This window comes from Centrocercus urophasianus, unplaced genomic scaffold (genome assembly GCF_019232065.1).
Source record: "Centrocercus urophasianus isolate 14NV4802_14NV808 unplaced genomic scaffold, USGS_Curo_1.0 seq_27, whole genome shotgun sequence".
Lineage (NCBI taxonomy): Eukaryota > Metazoa > Chordata > Aves > Galliformes > Phasianidae > Centrocercus > Centrocercus urophasianus.
Genome location: NW_024884833.1, coordinates 6772187 through 6783555, shown reverse-complemented (window position 1 = coordinate 6783555; position 11369 = coordinate 6772187). Strand labels below are relative to the sequence as shown.

Here is an 11369-nt window from a genome sequence, read left to right as displayed (position 1 = left end):
AAATGGCCTTTAAAGGTCCCTGGCAGCTCAAAGGATTCTATGATTCTACGATTCCGAGAATCAACGGTCTATTTAGCAGACAAAATTAAGACACTTAAAATCTCCCTGGGCATCTTGCTTCACAGCACAGAGATGTGAGTTAACAGAAAAAAAAGTCAGGCTGATGTGGCAGTGTCACAGGAAAACATAAAGTATGCCGTGGCTGGCCAAATTGCATGCCAACCTGATTGTACCCTTTTCTTCTTCTTCTTCGTTCCTTTGTCTCTCCATTTCTTTTTCCCGGGCCAGTGCCCCCCTGTCACACACTTAGATCTAGGCATAACTCCGTGACAATTATTGGTGGAGAATGCGGGCAGCTATGGATCTCTACTCTAAGACTCCAAAGGGGAAACCCCCAAGTCAGTCTTGATCAATCGCAGGAGGCACTGGTACCAATGTCAATTTCCGTGTGGAAGGATAGAAATGGAAATTGAGAAATGGAAATTAAAAATAGTGCCTTTAACAAGAAGCATTTCTAATTGTTTGGACATCAGATACGTGTGTAAAGCCATAACACACTAATGGGGACTGGACTCTTCTGCCTAACTTTTTTATCAGATTCATGGCAAGAATTTACTCAGGTAGAGAATTTGTTGTCATCAAAACATTTCTGGCTCCAGCTGTATGTTCTTCTAAACTTCTGTGCTGCAACTCTGTCTTTGCAGTGGTCACATACTGCGTACATTAGATTTTAGCTTATAGGTTGGTTGTGTGTAAGGAAGCTGAAGCAAGAGTCGTGGCCATCAGTTGGTCAGAGTGCTTTCTGCTCCACGTATGACCCTCACCTCGTTCTGTTCATGCACAGTTATGACTTGGTGCATAATGAAGATGCGGAGCTGGTGGAGTGGGCACAGAGGCTGGGAAGGTGCTTGGAGGATGGGAGCACCTGTCGTATGAAGAGAGGCTGAGGGAGCTGGGCTTGTTCAGCCTGGAGAAGGAGTGGCTGTGGGGAGACCTCGTTGCGGCCTTCCAGCACTTCAGGGGAGCATCTGTGCAGGAGGGAGACCAACTTTTTACAAGGTGTGATGGTGATAGAATCGTAGACTCACAGATAGAAAAGGATGGAATAGAATATTCCATTATTCTAGATGAAGCCATAGAATAGAATAGATTAATAGAATAATAGATTCTATGATTGAATGGCTGTTTGGAAAGAGAGGGATGGGAAGGTCATCTTCCACATAGAAGAGCCTGGGGATGATGGTAACCATTAGTGAGAGAAGGGAAAGTTGGGGTAGCTGCTGGGTGCTGAATGTACCTGGAGACCAGGGCTGGGACAAGCTCCCAAGCAAATGAAAAGGCACCCTGCTTGCAGCCATGTGCTCTCTGACCCATCCCGCAGGTCTTCCACCCTTGTTTGGGAGGAGACACTGGGACTATGGCAGTCGTTTGTCACTGTCAAGGTTAGAGTGGTGAGGTGCTGGAATAGGCTACCCAGAGAGGTTGTGGATGCCCTGTCCCTGCAGGTGTTCAAGGCCAGACTGGACGGGGCTCTGGGCAGCCTGCTCTAGCATTAAATGGGAAAGCTGGTGGCCCTGCATGCGGATTGGAGATTCATGATCCTTGAGGTCCCTCCCAACCCTGGCCATTCTGTGATTCTGTGTGATTCTGTGAAAGCCAAGAAATTCCCACCAAGGACATCTGTAGAGCACATGCATCCATCTTCCTGCTCCCAGCAGTGACTGGTGCTGCAATGGAAAGCCTTTCCCTTGCAGGCACTGTCGTCACAGACTGCTCCATACCTGACGAGCTTACGATAAGAGCCCCCCATCTGACCTGCAGCTCTCTCAGTGGGATAGTGGCAGATGAGCTCTCGCCACTTGCGCTGCTTTGCACAGTGCCCAGGCCTCATACTTTTCCCTCCCTGCCTTTTGCTAAATGTGGAGGTGATGGGAGGCTCCCCTAAGCTTGCAAAGAAACGGAGACCCAAAGGAGTGCCTGTGTGTCTGCTCATCTGTGAGCTCTGAGTGCTTGTCAAGGGCTGGGCAGCTCTCTGACCTGTGTGTCCACAGCAGCTTGCCCTCCCTGGCGAGTGAACAAGCCCAAGAGATTCAGTTCCTGAGGAAGGAGGTAACTTGCCTGTCTGCGGAGACTGGCGCTGTGACAAAGGTGGTCCTGTACTTTGGGAAAGAGGCAGGGATAAGTAGAGCATTGGGCAGGGCATTGACTGTGAATGCTGCCTATGGGACTTCCCAGCTGACCCCTGCCACTCACCTCCTGCCAAGCGTTGCTGGTTGAGGTGTGGCACACGTGTTCACCGTGTGAGAAATGCTTGTATTGTATTGTATTGTAGTTGGGGCTTAGGTGAAATTTGCTAGAAATTGCAGTTCCTTACGCGCTTTTACAAAAGCGGGTGAACTTGACAAGGGCACGTCAGATCAGAGTGACCCAACAGTGTCTATTTACTACTTCCCAGTGCATATTTTCTCCCATTCCCTCACTGGCCGAGGACTTCCAGCCTCACAGCCTGTGCGAGGCTCCCCATTCCCTCAGCTGATGTCCCATCCCTGTTCGCTGCTTGGTTAGCCCCTCCGCGTTCTCCTCCTCCTCTTCTCTTTAGTTTTTACCTGCTACGGCATGCTGGCACAGCCTCTCATAGTTGGCCTTCCCCTCTGCCTGGCATTCAAACTACAGAACTGGTTTGTACCAGTACATCTCACGATGTTGCTCACATTTCTCGCAGTATACAATTGGAATACTCAGGAGTTCAAAGTCAAGCCAAGATTTAATAATAAGAGTAAAAAACGGTTTCTGTGGTAACTCATGGAAGTACCGTGATGCTGTTCGTCCCACATGCAGGATCCAAGCTAATCCCTTTCTGCAGCGCAGGTATAGCCCATGACAGCACACCATGGAGATATCTGATGATAGTGAAATGGCTCACGAACTTTGGGCTACAATTATCTGGGCCCACCAGGGCTGTCGAGGGCGGACATACCATGAAACTGGCGGGGTCTCCCACCTCCCTGCCCTGCTGACCCCTAGCCCCGATTCTGAGGTCACAGACACGAGCTGATGCTGTGCAGGCCCAGGCCTTTGTGACGTCAGGACTGGGTGCCACAGTCTGCCCCACTGAGCCGCCACCTGGCACTGTTGGCCGTGGCTGCCAATGCGTGTGGAAGGAGCTCGCGGTGGTGTCCTTGTGGCTGTGTGCTCGGGGCAGGCGCGCTTCTCCGCAGATCAGTTTTGGGCTTGTTGCTCAGTGGCCTTCTTCTGCGCAGACGTTCCTGCTGCTGAAGGGGACACTGAGAGGGGGAAAGCTTGATTCCTCCACAGCATGAGGAGGACAAAGTCTCCTCAGAGACTACGAGGGGCACAGAGGCCCCCTCGAAGGGTGGCGGTAGGAAGGGCTGGCAGCAACTTGAGAGGTGCAGAAATGGAGAGCAGCTGTCTCCCAGGAAACAGGTAGATGTCTCTTCTGGCCGGGGCCTCCCGGCTGGTCAGTCCCGCTTGGCTACGGCTCCATGGTGTGGAGACGATGCACAGCAGGGCTTTTCATTTTCCTCCACAGCTCCATCCCCTCTCTGGTTGCCCAGACAGCGCCAGCCAGCTGCAGAAGCAGTGCTGTATACACTGTGGGTAAGTTGAGGGCTGCTTTGCTGCACCAGGTTTCTGGGGAACGTTCTGGCCAGCACGGGGCACCCCAGTATCTCAGGAGCTGGGGCTGCAAGCTGAGGGCTGACCTCCATCCTTGAACATGCCGTCACGTTGTGCCTGCTAGGCAATCCTTAGCAGCCCTCGGAGTCCCGCTCGCAGGGTGCACCCAGCTGCCCCTTCTCCAGGACACAGCCGCAGCCCTGCCCCTGCCCCTGCTGTGATCTGCACCGGCTCCCAGCCCTTCTTACAGGGTCTGACATGGTCCTGTCTGGTATGCTTTGAGGACGTGCTTGACTTTTTTCTTTCTCCCCTTTCTTTGCCAGGGACAAACATCAGAAATTATCTGAGAAACTCTCAGATCGTGGTCTCCCTCAAGAGATTCTTTGGCACAAGCATCTCCACTGTGTGAGTACAGCACCTGCGCGATGTGGTACTTGGGGGTCTCCGTGGGTCAGGGTGGGCAGGCCAGGCTGGCGGTGCTACCCACCAGGAGAAAGAACTTGGCTCCTGCCAGCAGCAGCTCCGTGCTTCCGGAGCCATGGCAGCGGCTGAGGAGGGAATGGGAGCAAAGCCCCAGTGCACGCACCTGACACAGCTCAAAACTTCTTATCCAAGCCTCTGGCTGGGATGTGAGGGTGAGAGGCAGCAGGAGTTAAAGGAGGCCAGGAGTAGACGGCTGCAGCCTGCCTGTGGAGGGCACCTCAAAGCAGGAGGCGTTTCTTCATCTCCTGTAGAAGGAGATTTGACTCCTCAGCAAAAGAGAAGTCAAGTCCACAGCAAGGAGTTCCCATGAGCCACCGCCTTCACTTGCTGGGTCTGCTTTGCTGCCTGGGTTACTTCAGTGCCCTTCCTGAAGGTGCTGTTGGAACCAGGTTTTGGCATGTTTTGCCTGTGGTGCTGGAGGTAGCTGAGGGAAGCCCCTCTCCTTCTGGAGGCTGCTCTGTTGGCTGTTCTTTGCCAGCAGCGGATTCCCCACCTTGCTGCTTCGCAGCTTGTAAGAGGAGATGCCCCTGAGAAGGGGTCTGCATCGAACCCTGAGCGCTGCCAACACTGCGACTCCTTCTTTTTCAGGCAAGAGATGACCAAAAAGAACTCTGGGGTCTGCGTGCTGCTTTTCCTGACCTTTCTGTCTGCTTTCGGTGAGTATTTGCCTGCTGCCAGCAGAACAAACGCTAGATGGGACCTCCAGCGTGTGGGCAGGCGCTGGAGCACCCGCGGGGCCCTTCGCACCTCCCACTTCTGCCGCTCGGGGAGCTCTGGAGACGAACGCTGTGCGCACGCAGATCGCGCCTGGCCCGAGAGCCACTCACAGCTTTCCTTTCGGACGCTGTTGTGCTGGAGCCACAGCCCCGTAGCCTTCGTCCTCTATGCCAGTCAACGTAAGAGTGGTGCTCTGCTCAGCCAAGGCTACAAAGGGAGCCTTGTCCATGTCCTTCCAAGCTCGCTGTCAGGCAGGGAGAGGCAGTGGCAGCACAAAGCGTTCGTGCTTTACAGTCACGGTTGGAGAAGAGGATCCTTTCTTGCAGCCGTGTGGTCTCTGCCCCAGTCCCCCACTTCCTCAGGGAATATCTTGCACCTTGGTTTTGGGGGGGAGACAGTGGGACTATGGCAATCCTTAGAAACCATAGTGAAATAACTTTCTGTGTTTCAAATGACAGCTGGTGCTTATTGTGGATTCTTGCTGGCAAGAGAATCGTTGACAAAGGAGTTCTTGCAGGTCAGTGACGATTACTGACAGGGAATTTCCGCAGAGGACGTCTGTAGGTGGTGGGTGGGCAAATGCACGTGTCCTGCTGTTGCCAGCAGTGACTGGTGCTCCAATGGAAATGGCCTTTTTTTTTCAGATGCTGTCGATGCAGACTGATCCACGCTTCATGAACTCAGGGTAAGGGTCCCCATCTGACCTGCTGCTCTCGTGGTGGGATAGTGGCAGATGAGTTCTTGCCATTAGCGCTGCCTTGCACAATCCCCAGGGCTTGTGCCATTCCCTCTCTGCCTTTGATTAAACACGGTGGTGATGGGAGGCAGTCCTAGGCTTGGGAAAAAAAGGAAGCACAAAGGAGTGTCTGTGCGTCTGCTCATTGGTGAGCTCTGAGTGCACTTCAGGGGCTGGGCAGCTCTCTTGACAACATCTGCTTTGTGTGTGTTTGCAGGAACTTGGTGACTGAGCAAACCCAGGGGACTGAAAACCAGAGGGAGGGGGTGTCCTACGTGGCTGAAGAGTGTGACACTGCGATGAAGGTGATCCTGAGCTTTAGGGAAGAGGCTAGGATGAGCAGAGCCTCGGGCAGGGCACTTCTGTGGGGCTGCCTGTGGGATTTGCCTTCTGACCCCAGCCACTCATCTCGTGCCAGCCATTGCTGGTTGAGCTCCCCTTCTGCAAAGGCTTTCTCTTTTGTCACGTTTAACCGGGCCACCTCCTGCTGCTGGAAAGCTGCCCGCATTGTTGTCCTGGTTATCCAGGACCTCTGGCAGCTCTGGTGTCTTCCCAGAGAGTGGAGACACCTGGGTGCCCTTCCAGACGTATCCCAGCCTGCCACAGTGCATCTGGAGAGAATGGAGGTGGACAACGGGTGCCCAGGCCCATACTATTGCGGGGAACACAAAAACTCCTGTCCAGCCCTTCAATTTTGCTGATGAAAAGAGCCTGAGGGCCCCTGCAGACGAGGCCTGTGTCTTGCTTTCTGACGCTTCCTGAAAGGTTTCTTAGCTCTGACACAGAACCCAGTGGTGCAACGTGGCAGCCCGCTGATGTGCTCATCTCCTGTGCTGCTTTCTGTCTTCCCCAGGAATGCCAGGTCTTGAAAGGAGCAGTGCCTGTGAGGCCTCGGGAAAATTGCTTCACCAAGTCTGACCGGGCTCTGAAAAGTGCAGGTATGGACCCAGGCAGGCACATCTTGCTACACTGGGCTTATGCTCAGCGCTGCCAAAGGAGGAAGAGCCGGATGAGACTAAATCACCTGGCCCAAATCACCGTGGCACCACAGCTCCCTTGGGCTCAGTGGCTCAGCCCCCTCATGCCCTCGCTCCTTGCAGTGGTGCCCCTGGCACACCCCTGACAGGAGTTACTGCACTTGGTTGAGATTTCTCAGGGACTGAAACCAGGTCCTGAGCTCTTAGCTCTCCTCACGCAGTGCGGCCTTGACTTGAGCCTGCTGCCCTTCGCAGAGGGCCGTGCTGCCTGCCACTGTCCACAAACCTCATCTCTGCGCACCTGAGAGAGGGATGCTGTCAGCAGGCAGGCAGAGATAGCTTGAGCCGACTAGGTGCTGGGAGACTGGGCCCCTGGCAATCATCTGCTCTCCTCTCAATTCAGGGGTCCCCATGGACCTGCAGAGATCATCCAGGTCTGCATGGTACTGCAGGGTGGCTTGGATCCTGTGCGCTCCAAACGTGCTGGAGACCTTTGAGCAGGTATGGTAGCAGAGATCCTCAGTGCTGCTTTTGTTCCCTCCTGTCAAGCCGGGGGACGCCCCTGGGACTCTCCCTTCAGGCCCCTCTGCAGCACTGCTCAAGCCCACGGTGCTCCTCAGGTGCCCGGCTCCTGAGGCCTCCCTCGGGGCTTGGCTTACCAGGAACCAGTGGCATTCCTCTGAAGGCAGGCTGACCTGGGCTGAGCTGTGCTGCTACATCCTGCATCCCACTATCCCGTGGTCAGGGCTGCTTGAGGAATCTTCTTGGGCACCCTGTTTGCCTTTGTCAGCTCTGATCGTTGTTGTTTGGGTTGGGCAGGGGTTGGAGGCAGGGGACGATGCAGAGCTGCTGGGATCTTTCTGCATAGCCCTGACTCCGGTGTGGGGCATCCCATGTTTCGTAACGGATATTTTCCTCTCCATGGGAACTTTCCCATGCCAGCAAGACAGCTGGGCGTGTCTGCTTCCCTGCCTGCCGCCTGCAGCACCCAAGCAGCTCACATGCTCAGTGCTGCCTGTGCTTTTGGCTGCACAGGCAGCAGCATGCGCCTCATGACTTCCTACTCTCTGCTTTCAGCTGGACATTTCCCCGGGATACTGCTGGCCTATGAAAACATCTAACAGCCAGATTGTCTTCAACTTGCCCACAGAAGTCCAGCCGACTGCAGTCACTGTGCAGCACACGGTGGACACAACCTTGTGGCACATCAGCAGCGCTCCCCGTGACTTTGCTGTCTTTGTAAGTGTCTGCTGGTACATGGGGATGGGACGTAGCTGTCGGGAAAGGCTTCTGCTAGGAAATATACTGGAGAAGAGGACCAGTATGTCCTTTGAGCAGTGCTCAAGGGGAGACTCAGCCCCACCACATCCTGCAGCAGAACTGCAGGAGCTGCTGGAGCTCCGGCGGCCCAGGTGTGACACACATGTTGACTTGCTGCCCTGTGCTTTATCTCATAGGGACTGGACAAGGAAGGAGAGAACGAAGAGTTGCTTGGGCAATTCACCTATAATATCAGGGAAGAGCTGTCCCAGACCTTTGAACTGCAGGTACAGTCATTGCGTGCGGGCAGGAGACCATTCCAGACCACTCTGGCAGCAAGTCAGTGGCAGGAGAAGTGTGGGCAGTCCTGCCAAGGCAGGGGTCCAGCACCAGCTAGAAAAAAACATGTTGAGGTTCAGAGGGCCGAGAGCACATGACATGGCAGGGTAGCTAAATGAAGCAGGGAGAGCGCCACGTTGGGCCAGGAGCAGGAGCACAGAGTTCCCCAGCAGTGCCCACCTCTTTTGGCAGGGCAGAGCCTTGCAAACCCACACGTGCTGGGAAATGCCCTAAAATGCAGGTGTCAGGTGGTGAGAGCCAGGAGACATTGCCACGTGCATGCCCTGTTCCCAGTGAGTGGCCGGTTGGCATCTGTGGCCCAGGCAGGTGAAGGAGCTGCTGTCTGCGCTGGCACTCCTAGACAGCCCACATGCAGGTGTGCTCCCCAGCCATACCACACAGAGTCCACGGTGAAGGGAAGAGTGAAAAGGGAAGAAGCAAGCGTGAGCTGGACAAAAGCGCCTGGCAGCTCTGTGTCTGCTAGGCCCCACGTCTTCTGGGTCCACGTGGCATCAAGCTTCCACTGCTGCTCATCCTGCTCCTGCAGGCCAGACGTTGGCTCTGTTAGTGGGGGGGGCCTTAGTGGGGCTGCTCGGGAGAAGGGAAGCAGAGAAAAGCCTCCTCCTCAGCCAAGGAGGGAGCTGGCTCCCAAGCAGGCACCACCGTGCTGACAAGGAAATGCACTGAGGAAGCTGCGGTTGCTTCCAGGCCAGGAGTGAAGTCTCCTGTCTTCTTTGTTTTTCAGACCAAGACCCCCAGAGCCTTTTGGCATATAAAGCTCGTCACACTCAGCAACTGGGGAAATGCAGGACACACGTGCATTTATCGGGTGCAGGTTCATGGCAAGAGAGCGGGAATGAAATGACACCGACTAAGGACATTCGGAGACATTCTAAAAACAGCTTCCTTAAAAAATAAAACACCAAATTATTCCACCTCAGCGATGTGTGTTTGCTGTGATGCAGAAGGTGTTCTTTCACAGGCTTTCTCTGAGCAGCCCATTTCTACTTGAGGAACTGGGCATTCCTCACTTTGCTTCTGCCCCATGGATGCGAGTGAACCAAGCAAAAGGAGATGACGGTGCCCTAGCCCTGTGTTGACTGGAGGGATGTGAGGGACATCTGTGAAGGCTGCGAGTGTTGCAACAGGCACGGGGCTTAGAAACCCACCATGGCTGAGGAAGCGGCTCAGGTGGTGCATCCCCAAACCCAGCCCCCATGGTGCTGCTGCTGTTGCTGACTCCAGATCCCACGGGAACCTCCCATGGGTGTTCCTCTCCCAGTTCTGCCACTCAGGGAGCTCCAGAGATGCTCTCTGCACACAGATCCCACCTGGCCCCAGAGCCAACACAGAGCTGTTTCACTGCTTTCCCTTTGGATGCTCTGCGCAAGAACTCCACAGTCCCATAGCATGCATCCTTACTACCCGTCAGCGTAAGAGCATCAACCCATATTTTCTGAGCTCTCCGAGGACATGCCTTCCACCTTCTGACCTGCTTTGTTGTCCCTTTCCTAATATCCCTTTTGTATTGTGCGGAGCAGAATTGAATTTCGTGGCCTGGAATTGAACAGGGCTGAAATGTGTTGGTAAGATTCTGGCCTCCAGACACATGCAAGTATAACTAGCAATGCAAATTCAGCGTTGCTTAAGGAAGTAGAGTTTTACTGTCTTTCTGTAGCAGCAATTAATTTATGCATACTGAGCAACAAGACAGAAAACAGCTCTTTAATGTTTGAATCTAATGAGTAAGTCACCAGTTGTGATTTTTCACTAATTAACAATCAAACAAAATAGGCCAGCGAAAAAAAGAGCTCTTTCTCTTGCATTGTTTATGAAGAGTAAGACTGTCCTCCTAAGACCAACATCTGCTCCATGAGTGTTAGCTGAAATTTGCTTTCCCTTGTGACTCAGATCAATGAAGGAGGTTTTATTAACAGCTCTGCACACCTCCCGTCATCCTACAGAATACCTAAACATTCTGCCAAAGTTGAGACACCCTGATCCTCTGAGGAATGTGGAAGCTGAACACGTGAACGAGTAGTTCACACTTTTTCTGTGTTGATTTCAAAGTTTCTTTGAAACATCAAATAAGGTTTTCTGAAGTGAGGGAGCAGCATCAGCCCCCAAGTATTTGGTGAGGAAAACCACGTAGTACCACAATTTTACACAGACTGCATTCCAAACTCAGGAACAGATTAGGAGAAATGGCTCAGTCTTCACTTCTGTTTTGTTCACGCATCGACTCTCAGTCAACCCATCCCTTTACTGCCAACCCTCTGGATCAATTCCCCTCTGGGAAAGAGCAGTTAGGCAGAAGAGAAGCAGTGCAAGTTATTGTCTCTCCTCCTACACCACAGAAAGCAAACAACCTTCACAGCACTTAAGTTCTGTGTGTCACTCACACTACAGAGTTTCTCTGAAAGTTGTCACGGGGTTATCCCTAGGTATAAGTATGTGACAGGGGGCACAGGCCCAGCGAAAAAGAAAAAAAAAAAGAAAAAAAAAGGAAGGGGTACGAACAGTTTGCCGCGACCCGGCAGAGAGCTAGCAGGTAGCTTTAATGAAAACACAATGGCAATGATCTGAGGTGGAACAGTAATTTACTGAATTTAACCAAATGAAAGAAAACGAGAGAGATACGAGTATCCAGAATGTGAGTCAAACCACGACAGTGTGAGGGAAAGCACGTGCTTTTTTGCGGGGCGAGCTGACACAGCTGATGGAGAGAGGCAGATGCTCGGGTTCTGCCCAGAGCTCCAGCCCACCTCCGCTTCGCGACAGGTCCTCTGGGCATGCCGCCCCCTCCCCTCCCATCAGGATACTCAAAGTGCCCGTAAAAGGGGGTAAAGGGAACCAGAACATTAACTCGTTCATTAACTCGTCGATCTAACACTGGTCCACATGATGTTCTGATGTGGTATACTGACAAGATCACAGAACCACAACAAAGTGCATGTCTATACAGTCACTCGGGAGCAAGCAGGAACTAAGGCATCCCAGGTTCACAAGAAAGGTAATGGGAATAAATGCCATTCACCAAGGATATTTGGAAACATTTTAAGAATAGCATTTAAAAAGAGGAAGCAAAGTAACTAAAAATCTGATCTGGTGCATGTCTGCTAGCTCGGTACAAAGTGATGTCACTTTTCACGCGCTCTCAGAGCAGCTTATTCCTCTTGCGACATCTTGATGTCTTAGTTGGGTTAATCACTTTCTGCCCC

At 53.0% G+C, this 11369-nt stretch overlaps 1 protein-coding gene across 1 annotated transcript; it reads left to right on the top strand.

The window, feature by feature from the left end:
• Positions 1-4714: 4714 nt before the first annotated feature.
• On the top strand, positions 4715-9014 carry LOC122164610 (sperm-associated antigen 4 protein-like). The gene is made up of 9 exons (XM_042826732.1): positions 4715-5015; positions 5295-5353; positions 5481-5521; positions 5790-5877; positions 6426-6510; positions 6953-7050; positions 7627-7788; positions 8007-8096; positions 8894-9014. Exons 1-9 carry the CDS (start codon positions 4715-4717, stop codon positions 9011-9013), a joined length of 1044 nt encoding a protein of 347 aa, XP_042682666.1. The 3' UTR covers position 9014.
• The last annotated feature ends 2355 nt before the right edge of the window (positions 9015-11369 follow it).